The 21,244-nt window shown below is 40.7% G+C and overlaps 1 protein-coding gene across 1 annotated transcript; it reads left to right on the top strand.

The window, feature by feature from the left end:
• The first annotated feature begins 204 nt into the window (after nt 1-204).
• Nucleotides 205-20,755, top strand: LOC135050614 (aquaporin-5-like). The gene is made up of 4 exons (XM_063957055.1): nt 205-625; nt 8,614-8,778; nt 16,929-17,009; nt 19,452-20,755. Exons 1-4 carry the CDS (start codon nt 260-262, stop codon nt 19,653-19,655), a joined length of 816 nt encoding a protein of 271 aa, XP_063813125.1. The 5' UTR covers nt 205-259; the 3' UTR covers nt 19,656-20,755.
• The last annotated feature ends 489 nt before the right edge of the window (nt 20,756-21,244 follow it).

Genomic DNA, 21,244 nt, shown 5'->3' with positions numbered 1-21,244 from the left:
TGAGTTACAGTACAGTATGTTACGTACATCAGTGAAGGAGGAGTCTCTGCAACAGCCTGGAGCTGGAAAGTTTTTTACCTATGATGGATGAAAGCCATTACCTGAGACCTGGGTTCCACCCCTTGTAATACTGCAATCTTCCTGTCTTGTATATAATTTGTTGCAATGTTCATACACATATCATTAATTGAAATCAAGAGAAGGCAAACATTTCAGAAAGGATCTGCCAGGTTATCTTTTCCCGTTCATACATTAACTAATGACAATGAAGGAAATGTGCACTGAGCCCTTCTCAAGGGCATTTGCAGCAGAACTAATAGGCACTTTGATATTTGTCTTTTTTGGCCTGGGCTCCACTTTGAGCTGGCCATCAGCACTACCATCAATCCTGCAGATTGCCGTCACTTTTGGCCTGGGTATAGGCACCGTCGTCCAGGCCGTGGGGCACGTCAGTGGTGCCCATCTGAATCCAGCCGTCACTGTGGCTTTCCTGATGTCATCTCAGATCTCCCTCTTACGTGCTGTTTGTTATGTCTGTGCCCAGCTGCTGGGAGCAGTGATCGGAGCTGGCTTACTATATGAGTTCACACCTGCAGAATTTCACGGCAGCTTTGGCGTTAATATGGTAAGTTACTAATAAACCAACACGCAACAAAATATGGGAATGCCAGGGTTAACAGTGTGGGGGTACCGAGAGAAAAAAAATGTGGGCCATCTAACACCTAAAGCAGCGTTGCAGTATTACAGTAGATAATAATAGGTATATAAATGTTTGATAAAATCAATCATTTCATATTGCATCTAAGGGCAAATAAACGTCAGGTAGGCCTCTGCTGTCCGGTTTTACTGGCAAATACAGAATTTGGTATTTATGCATAAGCTATATTATTCAGATAACTGTTATTTGTTATACCCACATAGATGTTTTAAGGGGATATTTACTAAGCAGTGATAAGAGCAGAGAAGTGAGCCAGTGGAGAAGTTGCCCCATCCACCAATCAGCAGCTCTGTATAATTTTATAGTATGCAAATTATAGATGTTACTTCAGTGCTGATTGGTTGCCATGGGAAATTCCTCCACTGGCTCACTTCTCCGCTCTTATCACTGCTTAGTAAATGTCCCCCTTAGTTGGAAAATAGCATTCTTTAACGAAAAAGGATTTTTCACATTGAGATTAAAAAAAAAAACAATCCAAAACTAAATTACGTGTATAAACTATAACGTAGCGTAAACTATAAAGGGCATTTTAAAAAATGTATCTCTCCGACTTCTAATATTCTGTGTTAAAAAAAAAAATGTGTGACTTTTGCTTATACTGTAGAGATAAAGTGTAAATATATTTTTAGTCTAGTTAATAAACTGAAACTGTGTCTTTCCCCCGTTATGTGTCGAGAGACTTAAAATAATGTGATTTGCTTGTACATCTTAACTTAATGTCTGTGGAAATATGGTTGAACTATGAAGAAATAATAAAAAAGATACACAATAAAAGAGGAAAAAGAAACATTACCAAAAGCTGGATTTGATTATATCTCTGAGTTTTCCAAGAGAAGATAATTAAATCCTTTGCTGCTGCGAGGCTGCAGAATGTATTGCTAAATGTTAAAGTTAGAATGTCACATCCTTAAAAGCCTTTTACTGAAAAAAATCATCTTGTATAGAAAAAAAATGGTGACAAGTACATGGACCCACATTATTCATAGGAGTTTATTAAAGTTGATTCTGGATGAAATAAATTAAACTTTTAAATGTTAAGGCGTTTAAACTGTATGCATGTTAACAATTTTTAACTGTTACATTGTGTCTGATTACAATAAGGACATTATATTGTACATAAGACAGAGTTCAGTGACACACAATTGGCATTTCTTTCTATGCATCACTTATGACTTATAATTCATCCCTCATCTCATTCAGTGACTTCATTATTTAACAATAATTAGTTAGATGCTTCACACAATTCTATGAAAGAAGTGAGCCATCATAAGCAGAAGTATGTTATTGAATGTACATATCATACTCATTTGCCATGTTTAGCTGCAATTGGCAATATTCAGGATGCTTCCTGCATTTCAAGTGAAATTCACATTGGTTTCATTACCTCATCCATATTGTTGCATATCCCACATGCAATACAGTATATTAATTATAGATACTTACAGTATGGGCTGATTACTAGTTACAAATCATACAGTAGCTTTGGCTCACACTGTCGTTTATTTTTCAACAACTCCCACTGATTATCGCAACAAACACAAATTATTAGTTACAATTGTCCCAATGATGACCCTTGGGGTGATCATCCTAAAGTTCAGCTACTGTATCGAGAACTCAGATGTGTTTAGGCGTTTTTCTATAAAGTAAGTGCATCAGAATATCAATGCACTTGTTTTTATTTTTTTGTGTTAGTAAAATAGATTTCTGGGAGTTATTTCTGAGCACAAACGTTGCTGAAACCATGGTGACTTTTTTTTTTTAGCTCCACAAATCATTGTTGGCAGGAGCTACTGTATGATTGGTGCTCCATCACTTTCTCTTTTTTACATTGTACATTCTGTAGGTTGATGCTTTTTTTTGTCTCCAGAGTTGTGCTATACTAGTTTATATACCTCCATTTACATAAGTTTGGCTGTTATGGCTTTCCACATAAATATAATGGTTACTTGAAGAAAATTCTCCATACTTCTTCATTCATACAGCTGGAAATATTTTGTGGCACTGCTGCAGATATTATTCATGGCTAAATAGTGTCCATATTATTATGTAACATGTACAGAAAGATTAGATTTGGGTGGGGTGTGTTCAAATTGAAATCTAAATTGCAGTGTAAAGATAACGTTGTCTAACTTTTGTGGGGTACATCATGCAGGGCCGGCTCTAGGCACGTTCGACTAGAGCGGCCGCGCGGGGCGCCACCATTAATGGGCGCCGCGCGCTGGCGCCGCCATAGTCGTACCTGGAGCCGGCCCTGTACACTGCAGGCAGCTCTCCCCGCCGTCCCCGGCCTTTCACTGTGTGCGCTGCGCGGCGCCGGCATCTGACGTCAGACGCCGGCGCCGCGCAGCGCGCATTGAGCGCTCAAGCGGCCGGGAACAGTCGGTGCCCTCAAGCTCAGACGGCAGTACTTCCCCTCCCAGCGCCGCCGCAGGTATTGTTGGGAATGGGATCATCGGGCACTGTGTGGGTGCATATCTGTCCATGTGGGGTCATCTGCACTGTAGTGTCATCTGCACTGTGTGTGGGGGCATATCTGTCACTGTGGGGGCATATCTGTCACTGTGTGGGCATATCTGTCACTGTGGGGGCATATCTGTCACTTTGGGGTCATCTGCACTGTGGGGGCACTGGCACTGTGTGTGGGGCATATCTGTCACTGTGGGGTCATCTGCACTGTGGGGGCACTGGCACTGTGTGTGGGGGCATATCTGTCACTGTGGGGGCACTGGCACTGTGTGGGGGCATATCTGCACTGTGGGGGCACTGGCACTGTGTGTGGGGGCATATCTGTCACTTTGGGGTCATCTGCACTGTGGGGGCACTGGCACTGTGTGTGGGGCATATCTGTCACTGTGGGGTCATCTGCACTGTGGGGGCACTGGCACTGTGTGTGGGGGCATATCTGTCACTGTGGGGGGGCACTGGCACTGTGTGGGGGCATATCTGCACTGTGGGGGCACTGGCACTGTGTGTGTGGGCATATCTGTCACTGTGGGGGCACTGGCACTGTGTGGGGGCACTGGCACTGTGTGGGGGCATATCTGCACTGTGGGGGCACTGGCACTGTGTGGGGGCATATCTGTCACTGTGGGGTCATATCTGCACTGTGGGGGCATTTATGTATCTTGCACTGTGGGGGCATTTATGTATCTGGCACTGTGGAGTCATTTATTTATCTGGCACTGTGGGGGAATATCTGCACTGTGGGGGCATATATTTATCTGGCACTGGGGGCATTTATGTATCTGGCACTGTGGGGGCATTTATGTATCTGGCACTGTGGAGTCATTTATGTGTCTGGCACTGTGGGGGCATTTATATGTATCTGGCACTGTGGGGGCATTTATATGTATCTGGCACTGTGGGGGCATTTATATGTATCTGGCACTGTGGGGGCATTTATATGTATCTGGCACTGTGGGGGCATTTATTTATCTGGCACTGTGGGGGCATTTATTTATCTGGCACTGGGGGCGTTTATGTATCTGGCACTGTGGGGGCATATCTGCAGTGTGGGGGCATTTATGTATCGGGCACTGTGGGGGCATTTATTTATCTGGCACTGTGAGGGCATCTATGTATCTGGCACTGCTGGGGGGCATATCGGCACTGTGGGGGCATTTATTTATCTTGCACTGTGGGGGCATTTATGTATCTGGCACTGCTGGGGGGGCATGTCACGTGTATCTGGCACTGCTGGAGGGCATGTCACGTGTATGTGGCACTGCTGGAGGGCATGTCACGTGTATCTGGCACTGCTGGGGGGCATGTCATGTGTAGCTGGCATGGCTGCGGGGCATGTCATGTGTAGCTGGCACTGCTGCGGGCATGTCATGTGTAGCTGGCACTGCTGGGGGGCATATCATATCTATCTGGCACTGCACATTATGTGTATCTGCCAATATACTGGATACATTGTGTGTAAGGAACACTACTGTGGCTGTTATGTCTAAGGCTGCTAATTGTGTGCGTAGAGGGGGGGTGAAAATATATTTATAGTGTGATAATATATGAGGCCACACCCACTTTTCCAGGAGGCCACACCCACTTTTCCTGGAACGCGCGCGCCTTCGGCGCGCGCATAGGGGTGTTTTTTTTTTTGGGGGGGGGGGGTGCTTTTATATTTTCTCGCTCAGGGTGCTAGTAGGCCTGGAGCCGGCCCTGGGTACATGCAAACGCAGGCAGTATCTACCCTGCACAGAAACAATATAACCCCCCCAAATCTAAATCTCTCTGCGCATGTTACATCCGCCCCATCTGCAATACAAAATGGTTTTGCCCAGTTGTGTGCTTTTTTTGTGTTGCTTACAAACCTGAATCAGGCACACTCTCCTCTCATGAATTCTTTTTGTTTTGCTTCCCCAACCCATCTCTGCTTTGTCCATTAATTTCTCTGCCCTACTTTCTTGATCCCTTTCCCTACTTCTTTCCGTCTTCCCCTTCTTTCCTTACTCCTTTATCTTCTATCTGTATCTTCCTCTATTACCACTTGCATTTATTCTCTTTTCTGTCTCCTTCTTTTTCCCATTCATGAATTTCAGAATTTCTTATTTCTTAATTAAAAATGTTCATGCATATTACACAGGAATGAACATTGCTGATCTTTTGTTGCTGTAGCAAAATTTTAGAATTCTTTAATTTTCATAGCATGTATCTTCATACATTCTCTCCCCTCCCTCTACATCTCACCCACTTCTGCTACCTCATCCATCCCTGTTATTAACCATTCGTAATATATATCTTTTTAAATGTAAAGGTTTTATTAGCAGCCTGTACACTATACCAAAGTTGCTTTAACTGCTACCTATACTTATTACTGCTATACTCAGCAGGGGAGTTACTGTATATTGCTAATAACATTATAGTTGGCAATTTTTAGAATGGTATCCTGATAGCAAGGTATTTAGTCTGCACAGTTACTTTAAAATATTTCATGGTTTATACTTTTGCATGCTTGTGAGAGACACTGCTTACAGTGGGTTAGGAGCACAACCATCTTTACTTTTTGTGATGGACAACCACAACAACTACAGAATATACTAGTTCCTTTTTCCTGTACCTCATTATTATATATTTTTTCTCTTTTTTTTTCTACTTTTCTCTTCCCTTCCAACCCGGGCATTGGATTTGACCTCTTTGCATAATGGCTTCATGTCCTTTCCTGCTTCCCTCTAGTTATGATGCCACTTACTGTAGCTTATATCCCATAAAGATAAACCCTTAGAAATGCTGTACAGAATAGACTGTAAGGAGACTCCTTCACAAGAACATTTGGATTCTTGAATAATAAAGAATCTTTTCTGGAAAGAAGGCCTGGATCCAGGCTTACTAAGGAATCTCTTATGGTAGGAAATCACAGATAGATGCTTGAGATAGCTGGACCAGTTATACAATAAAAGTCACTTCTGATAGGTCCACGATGATGAGTCTAATAGTAATCACTAAGAATAAAATCTTATAGGTCTATAACATTACAATCATCAAGTATATTAAGAAACTCACCACTTAAATTAACCGCTTAACTGACAATTGTTCCCCCATAAAACTGGCCAGAAATGTGTTCTTCTTAAATGACTAATACAGTTTAAAATGTATTTTTGATTAAAAAATATTTTTTAGTAAAAAAATTAATAATCATGTTTTGCAAACGCCCCCCCCCCCCTCCTCCCCAGCATGCAACATGCTGAGCGTGTGTCAGGAGATCTGATGATCACGCACAGAGATCAGTTAAATTGTGCTGGGAAGATACCAAGTTCCCCTCCCTGCACTGTGCTTCCCCGGAGCTTGCACTCCGGAATGCTGGCCACATTGCATTCTGGGGCATGATTTCGCTGCATCACTGTCAAGTCTAGGCACACAGAGGGGGCTGAGGACGCTGGGGGCATCGGGTCACATGGAATGTGTTCTAGCCAGGTAACGGACTCCTGACTTTGGTCGTATCACATGCGACCAAGACAAACAAGTGGTTCATTTATTCCTGGCAAAACCAAGAGCAAATAAAAACTACATACAGCACCTTGATGCCAACTTTTGAGCCTATGTCAGTAAATTGTCTCATCACTCATCTCTATGATAAGAATGATCAGAGGAAAAAAAAAAGATTTCACCAATTTTATAAAAACGCAACCAGTAAAACGTCACAGGCTTGTTTCAGTCATATAACTAATATATCCTGTATTACCATTTAAAAAAAAAAGACAGAATGTCCTAAATCAGTAAATGCTTGTGACATTTACACTTTTGCGCAGTGCCCATTTTCCATTGTTTTCCATTGAAGTGATTTGCAATCTGCAGTCTGTGTATTTTGCAAAGGATATCCTAAATATCTAATGCTAGTATCGCATCAGGAGATCTTACAAGCTGCAGTAATGTCAATAATAATAAACCAGTCACTAAATTATTTCCGGTTCTTGTTTTTTCCAGTTTGATTGGTAAAATCATAAGGTCACTAATGTAAACCTGCCTAATTATCCTATTAGATTTATATTGCTGTGGTCAGATCATGTTAATCAGACGGAGTGTTAAGTGACCTGTTTGGTCACACGTTTACAGCCAAATTGAACAGACTGTAGCAGCATTATCCCTATTAACATTATAAAGACCAAAAAATAAAAATACCCATACTGGTACGTGCATAACAACTAGAGAAAGAGAATGATACCAACACAGAGTGCATCTGCTATGGAGCCCTAAAGTCAGGACTGCCTTGAAATCTCTATTTCTTCACAGGACATGCCCAACCTTCTACATAAACTTAGAAGAGTACTGTAGAACCCGATCCTAAAGTGTGATTAGCTCAGATTAGCACAAAATAAACATTTGGTACATATAACAGCCGTTTACAGCCTGAGTAAATGTTTTTCACATGAGTATCATGGATTCCATTTTAAAAGCACAAGGGGAGTTATTCAGAGATGGACTCAGATAACTGTAAATACAGCAAGACCTGCGTTCATCTCCTCTCAACCTGGGGGCCGCCCAGCATGTGTGTGGCACCGCAACACGATTACATTGCGGACGCATCAAAGTAAGGTTGACCCCTGGCAGCGCAAGTCAGGTGGTCCGCCGCCATTTTTTTAATCGGAGCGGCTGCATGTGACGTCACCCAGCCACCCCCGAAAATGCTCCTGACACGCCCTCATTTTGGCCTGCCACCTCAATCATGTTACGGACGCTCTCTCCCCACCAGCTGTGCGGCTTACCGCAACGGTGAAGAGGGAGGGCAGCGGATGAGTACTGGGGCCACGATATCTGTGTTTCTTCTCTGGGGTGGAGACATTTCCCCTTTACTTCCCTGCAAAGGAACAAAGGATACAGTCACTCGGACAGGGGCAGCACATACAAAGCCCGATGCAGCTTACAAATTAAAGGATCTTTTAGACATGCCAAACTATTTCTGCATGTCTGACACATGATAATTTGTGGTTGGTAACGATTATTTACCCAATCCGATGATATCTGGTGCATTGGCCAGATAATTGTTTAATGAATGGCCAGCATTAGGCAAACATTATAATTTGTTGTTACATTTTGGCGTGTATATTGCACCCCTTTACTAAGACACTATGCTAATATTATTCATTATTTAACATTATCCATAGCCTGGGCTTTCGACACTGCATTGTACAGAAGAAAATAATATTATTAGTGTTAGTGATTTGATATACTTGGTTTAATCTTTTAATTCTCTACGATAACTATGATGTTTGCTGCAATATGATATTATAATGGGGATAATTTAGTAAAGAATGAAACATTATACTGAACAGGAAAATGACATTATCATAATGAAAGTACTTTTGTTTCTGCAAACTGGAAAACAGGGAGTAATGCGATCGTATTATAATGCCTTTGGGATATGGAATGTAATTAAGTATTTGATGTATGTCTTTCAGCCAAGCAATAACGCAACAGAAGGACAAGCCGTCACTGTGGAAATAATCCTAACCTTGCAGCTTGTGCTTTGCGTCTACGCCTGTACTGATAACAGACGCGATGACAACGTGGGGTCCCCATCTATTTCTATTGGTCTCTCAGTTGTGCTGGGTCACTTGGTTGGGGTAAGTGCTGTTATATACTGTATGTATTATTATATAATATGTATACAAATATGGTACTAAAGTAATTAAAAGCAAAACTGTATTATTAAAGAATAGTTTACTTCTAAAAATAACCCAATTTTAATAATAAATCCCTTCTCACAAAAACTGTGATCTGTATAAAGCCAAGCAGGTAATAGGCAATTAAATCCACCATTGTCTTAGTTCTTACCCCTTTTCCAAATGACGTCATTACCATAGGTCCATATTGTACATAACAGAAGTGCTGAAATCCCCATCTTAGTGAGGTATATTTGAATAGGGTCTGAGCACTAAATTGCACTAGAATTTTAGTATGGACATAACTATAGTGGGTGCAAGAGGTGCCATTGCTATGGGGCCCTGGACTCAGGTCATATAGTTGTCTACCAAGTTCTTGAAATTGCCTGCTAAGATTAGCTGAGCTCTTCAGTACTCCCGGTACTATTGGAGAGTAGGCTTCTCCTTGTTTACAGTCTTTGGGAAGGTGATAGGTGGGAGGTGGGAGTGGGGGCTGAAATTGAGCTCTGAGATTTGGACTGTCCCAGAAAGGACAGTATAGCTGTATTAAGAAGATATCCACTCAAAATAGAATGTCCTAGATAGGATGTATCCCCCTCAGATACTGTGGGAGCTGGTTGGTCCCCGCCCCCTGTGTGCCATAACCTAAACTGGAAGCACTGTGTGGCATAATATGTACTGGCAGCACTACACTGTGGTATATTGTGAACCTTGGTGAATGAATACAATGTGACATTATATGAACTGGTTGCACTGTGTAATATAAAGTGAACTAGAGCCCTTTAATTCGTCATAAAATGAGCTAGGGCACTACTATGAGTCCTAAAATGAGCTAGGACACTACTATGGATCATAAAATGAGCTGGGGCAATACTATTTATTTATTATTATCAGTTGTTTATATAGCGCACACATATTCTGCAGTGCCATTCACATCAGTCCCTGCCCCAGTAGAGTTTACAATCCATGGGCCCCCATTTATCAACGAGTTTCCGTGCTGGAAACTCATTTTAGGTGGTAAATGGGACCCATTTCTATTTAACAAGGTTAATAGTGCTGCTAACTAGCAGCGCTATTAGCCTTTCACTTTCTCTATACTGCTGCACACTAAAGTGTATTTAACAACGAGCGCTATTTCTGAAATAGCGCTCTCTTATCTAAAATGGCTTTGCCTGCTCCGGACAGACGTTATGGACACCGCTGCAGCGGTGTCCGTCCTGCGCTCCGGCTCCCCCCTTCCGCAGCAATCCCGGCGTGCATCACGCCTGCCGGGTTGCTATAGAGACCGGATAATCAAAATGGCTACCGCGTCCAGAAATCATACCCGCGCATGTGCCGGAAATTAGCATAAACTGGCGCATGTGCAGTAGGACACAGTTCATTTGTCAGCGCTGATGTAAAGTAAACATTAATGCTGACGCTGCAAATACCGCATTTGCTCGCTGTGGCATAGGCTCTTCTTAAATAGAAGAGTGCGATGCCACTATAGCACGGCGAGTGAAAACGGTATTTACCACTTCACAAACAGCTGCTTGATAAATGGGGTCCCATATTCCTTACCACAAGTACACACACATATACACACATACAACTTTTGTTGGGAGCCAATTAACCTACCAGTATATTTTTGGATTGTGGGAGGAAACCGGAGTACCCGGAGGAAACCCACACCAGTATGGGAAGAATATACAAACTCCACACAGTTAGGACCATGGTGGGAATTGAACCCATGACCTCAGTGCTGTGAGACACTAATGCTAATAATTACACCATCAGTACTACCCAATACTATAGGGTATAAAATGATTTTGGGGGATCCCGAATGTGAGATGGCCTGTGGGGGCAAGCGCAATGAAGCCCCTTGTGGGCTCGCTGTGCTCCCCACAGGTTTTATTCCCACTCTATGGGTGTTGTGGACACCTACGAGTGGGAATAGTCCCTGTTAGTCAGCATGCCGGCCGGCGGGCTATTCATTGGTCGGGATCCCGGCACGGGACTGCATCCCGTGGAGAGGTGTCTCTAGAAATATTTGGGAGGGGACCCTTCAAAATGTTGCTATTGGGCCCACAAAGTTCCAGTTATGCCCTGTCATTTGCCAGATCTTGAGCATGCAAAATGCATTCAAATTTCACATCAATATGGACTCATGCTTTACCTTCTGGGGATGAAGTGTCCAAATAGTGGCTAGCATGCAAATGATTGGTTAAGTTAGTGGGGAAGGTAAATGAACAACAAGGTCCACATACAGTATACTTCTATTTCTGGCACGTGAGATATTTGATGCCACATGGTATCTCCAAGTGTTTGTAGGTCGATGCTAATGAGAGGAGTAGCCAGAAAACACTGTTGCTGTGTAACAGCTACAGCTACATTACAGTTACTGACAATTGGTCTGAACTCTGATCTCTCCCATCTGTCAGTAATGTCAGTAACAGAGTTCCAACACTAAGTGAGCATGTCACGACAGACATTATTCATCAGAACATTGGAATGTTCAGAGCATGGCTAGAATGTTTTCATTAGCAAGAGATGACTATGCTGACCTTGTGAGTGGCAGTGTCCTGTCCACTCGTGGCATTAAGTTAATGAGAAAAGTTTTGCATGTGACAGTGGAAGTGACATCATGTTAGCAGAGAAATGGTTTGCTCTTCTCAAGTTCAATAAACCACTTGGGTTCCATTAGCTTTTATAATATATGTCATATACGTTTGACATGTACTGTACTTGTTTGATTCTTGTTTAGCTCACATGAAACTCACTTTAACTTCTCACAATGCTCGGTATATAGTATACACATATGGATAGAACAAAATATAATGTTATCAGTACATGACCTCCACACTGGCAACACTTCTAACAGTTGTAGTTGGTTTGGTGGACTAGAAATGACAGTGGGTAATGTCATACCCATCTACAAGCATTTTACTATTGTTGAAAATATTAGTAAATACATGTATTTATGTCAATGGGTGCAAGGTCCCACTGGCTGCAATCAGACAGATAACTCAGCGTATTGCAGGTGCAGTATATGCAGCACCATCACAACAAGTGGATTTGTACTGTAGTGCTGTGCAGTGTACTGAGGGATGGAGTGGCAGGTTTGACATTCAACTGCCGACAATGAGAATGGGGACACTGTGTGGTTGACCCTGGCATGCTGACATGTTAGTAATGCGATTTTAAACATTTCAACTCTGTTGGCTTTACAACTTCAAACATGAATCTCGTTATTAGCATGCCAGCATGTCGGGTTCAACCTCACCGTGTCCCAGTCCTCATTATCGACATTCTAAATGTCGAACTCTCATACCAAACCTGTGTATTGTAGCTTTACTCAGGGCTACCACCTGGTGCAAAGGAATTTATACCCACTGCTGGTAGAAACACTTTAATAGCAAAGAATATGATTTGATTTTTACTGATTTTTTTCTTTCCCTCAGATAATCTTACTTTGGGCATTTAGCTGATTAGTTCGGAGGGCAGCTATTCAAATGTTTCTGCCGATGTGTGCAATATCATAATTTCAGCTCTCTACCCCCAGAGGTGGTGAGCTGAAATGTTCAAAAAGTGACCCGTTTGGGCGCACAATGTGGACTTTTCGTGTTGAGCACAATAGTTTAGTCAGATTTAGCCGCTTTACGTGCCTAAACCCGGCTGCTATGGGCATGATATGCTTGAAAACTGGGGACAATTGAATATTGCCCCGTGATCTCACGTCACTTTAGACAGAAGATGGGGCGCGATATAACAATTAAAAATTGCCCTAAGAATGTAACATCATGAGAAATTCCTAGAATTATGTACTAGACTTAGGGGGACATGTACTAAGCAGTGATAAAATTTGAGAAGTGAGCCAGTGGAGAAGTTGCCCATGGCAACCAATCAGCTGCTCTGTATGGGCAACTTCTCCACTGGCTCACTTCACTACTTTTATTACTGCTTAGCACGGTACATGTCCCCCTAAGTTACACATATTCTGCTTAGCAAGCTGTGTAATGCTTTAGTGTTCTGCAAACTGTGAAACTAATCTAAGGGGTCTACACACGGTGCAATATAACTACTGATATGGACTATATAGTCCATATCAGTAGAAAACACAGTGCATATCGCACCACGTGTATACACCTTGCGATGCCAATGCACGGTCCCGCGGAATTGGCATCACAAGGAAAAATAATGTGTGCAGGCAGGACCTATATTGATTATATTGGAGGTTCATGCCTCCGACCTAAATATAGTCAGTATCAACCGTTAGCCTGCACTGCACCGTGTGTAGGCGGCTTAAGAGCCAGCTAACACACGTGTACAGTACATGTGCATTGCTAGATAATGTACACTAAAATAGATCAATAGTAATTCGTAACCATCCTAAAATAATTGATAATAATTTTCACTAGATGATGAAAATAAATAGCTCTTCCAGCAATATGTAACAGGCACAGACGGAACCCCATGAGAATGGAAATTATTCACTTTTGCAGCCTATCATAATCTACATAAAATCCTCACTAATTCTTTCCGCGCATCAATAGTAGAATTTTACTATATACTGATATATTTTATTCTGAGAAATAGATAGAAAAGTCATCATGTGAAACGTAAGAGCTATTGATTTTGCTGTTCACTTGCCGATCTCACTTGAGAACCGCAATCAGACGCATCTAACCTGGGACATTAAAGCTTTAGAAATGACGGTATATGGATGATAGGTCCACAGTGTCTAGATAAACATAAACATATGGTCGACATACATTAGGTCGACAGGTAAAAGGTAGACAGTGCTTGAAGATGACAGGTACAAAATGTTGACATGACAATGGTCGGCATACATATGGTCAACACAAGTTTTTTTTATTTTTCACATATTTTTTAACTTTTGCTTGATTTCAAATTCACGTGGACTACGGTTGGACATAGTAACCTGTGCAGAGCCGAGCGGTAGCAGAGCGAGGCACCTTGCTTGAAGCGTGGAGAGCGAAACAAGCCTGTGATGGCTTACATTTGCATTAACTGTTGTCACATATGATAAAACAAAGTAAATGACACCCAAAAAAACCTTAAAAAGTGTGTGTCGACCTGTTTGGTGTCAACCATTTCCATATCGACCTTTTGACCCTGTTGACCTTTTGTACCTGTCGACCTTTTCTACTGTCTATCTTTTCCATTTTGACCTTTTGACTCTGTGGACCTAATGTATCTCGCCTATATGGGGTCGACCTGTTGACTGTCTATCTAATGATATAGATATTCTATACCACACCCAGAAATGATACCACCCAGCATGCTCTGAGGCAGTAAGTGCTATCTACAACATGCAGAGATGCAAAACTGCAGCATATACTGTACTCTCAGACCCTACAGGGGTAATTTAGACCTGATCGTAGATGTGTGTAAAAAGTAAAAACACACATTTACAATCAAATTATTTGACATGCCGGGTCCGGCCTCCCCCCACAGACATGCGAAAGCATTGCAAGGTGATGATGCTATCGCATGGTTTAAGTAGCTCTCTTCCTATGCAGCCTAGCAGCGAAGGAAGACGGCTACCCATGTTTTATGTCACAGCGGCTGTGTGATATCATAACGCAACAGTCCGGGCATGCCTCCGTTGTCCGGATTGCGCCCCTTAAACAGAGCGTTGATGCCACAAAACGCGGCATTGATACCCTATTCCCGCCCCCTGCCAGGTCTTATTCTGTGTTCTGCAGAGAACGCAGTGTAGGACCTTGCACATGCCTGTACTGGCGTACGCGCATGCGCAGATGTGCAAAAATAGCTTCATAACGATTTTCGCACATCAGCGACTTGGTCTGAATTAGAAACATAGAAACATAGAATTTGACGGCAGATAAGAACCACTTGGCCCATCTAGTCTGCCCATTTTTTTTATCCTTTAGGTAATCGCAACCCTTTTTGAACCTTAATTCCTTGTAAGGATATTCACATGCCTATCCCAAGCATGTTTAAACTGCTCCACAGTCTTAGCCTCTACCATCTCTGATGGGAGGCAATTCCACTTATCCACTACCCTTTCTGTGAAATAATTTTTCCTTAAATTTCCCCTGAACCTGCCTCCCTCCAGTCTCAGTGTATGTCCTCGAGTTATAATACTTCTCTTCCTTTGAAAAATGTTTCCCTCCTGAACTTTGTTAAAACCTTTGGTATATTTGAAAGTTTCTATCATGTCCCCCCTTTCCCTTCTCTCCTCCATACTATACATGTTAAGATCTTTTAGCCTTTCTGGGTAATTTTTGTGATGTAGGCCATGCACCATTTTAGTTGCCCTTCTTTGTACACTCTCTAATGTATTTGACATGCCGGGTCCGGCCTCCCCCCACAGACATGCGAAAGCATTGCAAGGTGATGATGCTATCGCATGGTTTAAGTATCCTTCTGGAGATAGGCCCTTAGTTTTATGCACTTAAGTTTGCTTTTACAGCTACAGTATGTGTGCAGATTGATTGCAGTACTGACTAATTATGTATCCATTCAAAAAAGCAGATTATGAGGTGTATGTACTAAGCCTTGGAGAGAGATAAAGTGGATGGAAATAAAGTACCAATCGGCTCCAAACTGCCATGTTACAGGCTGTGTTTGAAAAATGACAGTTAGGAGCTGGTTGGCTGGTACTTTATCTCCATCCACTTTATCTGTCTCCAAGGCTTAGTACATAGCTTTGTTGTGTAAGAAAAGTTATTCAAATAAAAGAAAGGAGAGGGCATATTTACTGGGGCAAGCCAGGTTCCTGAAGGGCACAGTCTTAAAAAAATAAATAAAAATGACTTACAGTAGGGGCATATTTCTGGAAAATATTTGTGGGATATCTCACACATCTTTAAGGGCTAACAATAAATACTATGGTACTATGAATATAAGTATGCGGGGACTGCTGCAATTAAAGGTCCCCCGATTTTGATTGAGACAGCAGCCCCCATAGGTTCTATTTTGAGGCAACTCTTATCACTAGGTATGTTTTCATGTGAATCTGTAAACCCCCAAATCCATATGCAGGCTGATGTTTCATGGACGGTTCTAAGATCAAAAAAAAAAAAAAAAGGATGTGCACCCTTAAATGCGCTAGGAAAACCCAATAAGATACACTCGGGTTAATCTAGGCTTTGTGTCACCTGTAAAGACTCAGCTCACACGCACTGATTACACATAACGAATCATCACCATTACATTTACACTTGCCAACTCTCCTAGTGCTGACCAAAGTAGGCAGTCGGGAGGTTGGATGGTGAGATTCGCATTGAAGGAAATTTGCATCAAGTATTGGAGAGAGATAAAGTGTAGAAGTTGCTCAAAGCTATCAAACAACTTTTGACTGTCTTTTCAAAGACTGTGCTAGATAAATGACTGATCTCCTCATTGGCTGATTTAAACATAGATGATGACTGATCTCCTCATTGGCTGGTATAAACAGTTGCAGCTGACTAACAACAGTCTATGGCGCAAGCACTGCAGGGGAGACAGCTTAGCACCAGGGATCAGAAGAGCATGTGATCAGCTCCTCCAATCAGAGATCTGCAAATGCTCCTCTGTCCCTATTGCTCAGTCTCATGGGATTTTTATTAAAAGCAATGAGTTCTCAGATTGGTGATCTATGTGGAATAACAGATCTGGTAAAATGGTCGCCCACTGCTTGGTCTTCACCGCCCACAGATTACCTATTGTTATATGCCAGTGATGTTGCATAAGTAATAAATGTATAAATTGTGTGTGGTGATCATCGATGAATACAGGTATAATTTCTTCAACATTAATGGAACAAAATTATTATGCTTTAAGGAAATGATATACAGGGTGGGATGTAATGTAGTCTGAGTTTGGCGGCCATGCGGGATGTCGACCAAACTCAGACTTTTTCTTAAAGAGGCAATCATGTAAAAGGCATGGTTTAGCCTTTACATGATTGCCCCTTTAAAAAGAGGTCTTAGTTGGTCTGGCATCCCGCATGGCCACCAAACTCGGACTTCATTATTCCCGGCCACAGTGCTGCTTACAGCAGATTATAAGGATATTACCAGGCACCACCTTGTATATTATTTACACTATAGGATACATTATCTCATCTCAAATATAAACTCTTCTTTTTTTCTTGGTTGTAGATTTACTTCACTGGCTGCTCTATGAATCCAGCTCGCTCATTTGGACCAGCGTTGATTGTAGGAAATTTCAACGCACACTGGGTAAGACTATACACACATCAGAATCAACCATAAATCACTCTAATTCTGGCAAGTTCTAAGAGCTCTCTCAGTGACAACTTAGAGACAAGAGAGACAAGTAACGAGCTGCCTTTTTTATTAATAACACAAATGCAATATATACTGTGCATAGAGTATATACAGTACAGGTTGAGTATCCCATATCCAAAATGCTTGGGACCAGAGGTATTTTGGATATTGGATTTTTCCGTATTTTGGAATAATTGCATACCATAATGAGATATCATGGCGATGGGGCCTAAGTCTAAGCACAGAATGCATTTATGTTTCATATAAACCTTATACACACAGCCTGAAGGTCATTTAATACAATATTTTGAATATTTTGTGTATTAAACAAAGTTTGCAAACATTGAGCCATCAGAAAACAAAGGTTTCACTATCTCAGTCTCACTCTGAAAATTCTGTATTTCGGAATATTTGGATATGGGAAACTCAACCTTATATATATATATATATATATATATATATATATATATATATATATACATACACTGCCTGAGGTGTGGCACAATTTCAAACATAAATTGCCAAGTGATTATACTGAAGGCGTTCTCAATGTTTTTGTTAATATTTTAATTTAGATATTGTATAAATAATAATGGGGTCACTATCCACGAGGACTGTTCACCCTTTTGGTGATTCTGTCTCACTTTTACACACAGACTAATGCTGTCACTTGGCAATATATTTTGCGTACAGTAGGACTAACGATATACCGGCTGCACTTTGGCTCGTTAATACAGTCAGATTTGGAGAAGAAAAAGAAACAGAAGAATCTGTAGTGTTGACGCACTAACTAGGATTTTTATTAAAATATAACCTTTATTCGATATTCATTAAAATTATATTATGAATGATTGATCCAGACTACAGTGAAACATAGAGTTAAAAAATGACAAACTAACATATATGTGTCTTTACCTACACTAGTGGGAGGGCATATAGTGCCACCAAATGAATGATTCTACCTATATTACTAACCACTGAATCTATATTTTACTACCATACATACATAAAATAGGATTATTATATCCTTATATGGTAGTTTAATCACACTGTAAGACAAATAAGGATCATCTCCTTTAACAGTGTGAGTAACGTAAATTATGTTTTGTTATGTGTAAAATCACTCTTCAATAAAATTGATTTGAATTATTTGCACTAGAAAGAAACCGTGCTGATAAATAGCCTGCTTTCTAATAAAATTGGGGCTGGTATACCCCTCACGAAAGCTATATATATTGTTGACATCTCCAGCCTGACTAAATATTGGCTAAATACCGATTCAAATGTGGACTGTGGGATTCGAATAACAGAAATTGCTATATTTCATAAAAACAACTTTACCCATCAGCTTTAATGGAGGAAACATCACTTTGATTTAGGAGTATAATCTCTATCTACTACTATATAAAAATAGGACTATTATATCCTTAAATAGTAGTATAATCACACTGTAAGACAAATAAGGATCATTTCCTTTAACAGTGTGAGTAATGTAAGTGATGTCCTGATATATGTAAATTTACTTTCTAGTGAAATTAAACATATTAAATAGATTCAGTGGGGGATAGATCATTTGGGACAAAATAACTAATCAAAATCATCTATACTGGCAAGACTCATGCCCATATAGCTATCTGATAGGATCTTATAATCAAACACACACGTGGACACACTTTTTAAATCTTTATTCACTTTTTCATCTCTTTAATACACATATATGTTAGTTTGTCATTTTTTAACTCTATGTTTCACTGTAGTCTGGATCAATCATTCATAATATAATTTTAATGAATATCGAGTAAAGGTTATATTTTAATAAAAATCCTAGTTAGTGCGTCAACACTACAGATTCTTCTGTTTCTTTTTCTTCTCCAAATCTGAATGTATGCATACTGTAGTTGACGGCACCCCCTAAAGACATAGGATATTACCTAATAATTGGAAAAGAGGGGTCCCATTCAATGGACGTGTGGTGACGAATTCCACACATCCATAATAATTTTGATACTAAACTGAGTGTGCAGATACCAAGCTTGTGGGTTGCTCGTTAATACAGCCAATATATCTGTGAACGACATAATTCACTGACATATTAGGTTGGTCCTACAGCACACTGATGCAGATATATCTTTCAGATATAGTGGTACATCTGCCTTTGTGTATGGATGATGGCCCACTGACACATATGCTAGCCACAGGGACCATAGACAATGACGTCACATCCGGTCTCTATAGCCAGGCATTTTGGGTGGCATGTTGGTTGGTGGATTGGTTAGTGTGTATGCACACTTACACTAGTTTTATTATGCCTTATTATGTTTCACTTGCTAACTCTAGTGTTTAAGAACAACTGAAGAGCACAGATTAATACAATATCTTTTCTCTTGTCTGCAGATCTTCTGGATAGGACCTTTGGTGGGTGCCATCCTAGCGTCACTGATCTACAACTATGTACTGTATCCCTACGAGCAAAGCTTTTCCGAGAAGATGTCTATTCTCCTGGGAAGAATGCCACCTGTGGTGGTAGAAGAAGAAGAAGAATGGGAAGAGAGACAAGAACAGCCTAGGAGGAAGTCAATGGAACTTCAGACATTGTAACCCCTGACAATATGTAGAATAGAACAAAGTGCTGAAATGTACTTGAAGAAAACATGCATGAAGGACAATAAACATATTTCACATGTAATTCAGAAGTATTGGATAGCAGTTTAGGGAACTAGAGTTATCACATCTATAGTCACCCAAGCTGCGATCCAATGGTTGTGCTATTATTCTGAGCACACAATATAGTTACATAGTTTTTGTACATAAATAAGGACACACATGCTTTTATTTTCCATCTTTATTTGTTACAGTATACAGGGTTTTATGTGTGAAATATCTGAATATAGGCAGAAAATGAAATGCCACACAGGAAAATGCTGAAAAACCTATAACTAACGTCAACATTATAGCAGAAATAGCAGATGTGTTCTAACTCATAGTATTCAATTCTTTCCGCCCCCTTCCACGCCTGTTCTGTTTCTGCTGACGGGCGTGCTATCATCATTTCAGCCACCCTAACCTTTTACACAGCTAAACCTGATTACTATGGGCGCGATATGCGCGATAATGGGGATCACTTTAGAAAGGAGATTGGGCATGATATATCATTTGAATACCACACATAGCCTTCAATCCAATGTTAGTTTTGTTCAGTCTAGTGAAAGTCTGACTACAAAAAGCAAACTTTTGATTGGATTCTATGGGTAGATTTGTTAAAGCTTCTTAAATCAGATTACATATGTCTATCATTTTCTGAGATGCAGTGAAGAAATAGAATCTAGAATCTGATTGGTTGCTATGGGCAACATCCCCACTTTTAATTTTTACAAGGTTTAGTAAATCTACCCGTAGGCATTATAGCATGTTGTACCATCTTTTTCACATTTAATTTATTATTTCTAACTCCATATTTATATTTTGATATTAATGTCCTTGTGGTGGTCAACCACTAACAAAGCCACAAATGTTGCGATGCAAAGGGTTGCAAATGCAATTTTATTTTGCTTGATAAATACTGCCAGATTTCAATGTAGCACGCAAATACCGGGAAGTTTGCCTCTACATTGTTGTTTAGGGTTGAGCCATGATGCATCCATTACCAACTCTATATGTGCCAACATATTACATATTCTAGAAGGGTATCCAATCACTAGCGCTAGTTTTTCGGGCAAAAAAAATGGGCTATTATCGCAATTTTAACCTGATGGTCATTGTCGGGCTATCCAATTATGGCCTTTACTTTTTGGCCAAACAATTAAACATTTTCAAATGAAAACACATGGGATTCAGGATAAGTTGCTGGACCCATGTGTTTCATGAAAAAACGGGGCTCTAAGGGCTGGTTGTCGCAGATTTTGTTTTGTGTGCCACATAATCCCCGATAACTGCTGGCATCGTAGCTAATTTAATAGTCCCAGGTGAATCATCAATGAATCAGCCCTTTATATTTCACAGACTCAGAAGATGTTAGGTTTTCAGAAACATGATTTGTACAAGATTATTTGAGTTACTGATCTCCAATTGTGTTTTGTTTATTTTTTTTTTACATTTTGTTTGGCCTACAGCAGATTACTAATTAGAGATGAATTTCACCCAAAACCAGTGGCAGATTACCAAATAGGCAGAGTAGGCACCGGCCTATA

The sequence above is a fragment of the Pseudophryne corroboree genome, chromosome 2, assembly GCF_028390025.1.
Source record: "Pseudophryne corroboree isolate aPseCor3 chromosome 2, aPseCor3.hap2, whole genome shotgun sequence".
NCBI lineage: Eukaryota > Metazoa > Chordata > Amphibia > Anura > Myobatrachidae > Pseudophryne > Pseudophryne corroboree.
This window is presented reverse-complemented; position numbering and strand designations above follow the sequence as displayed.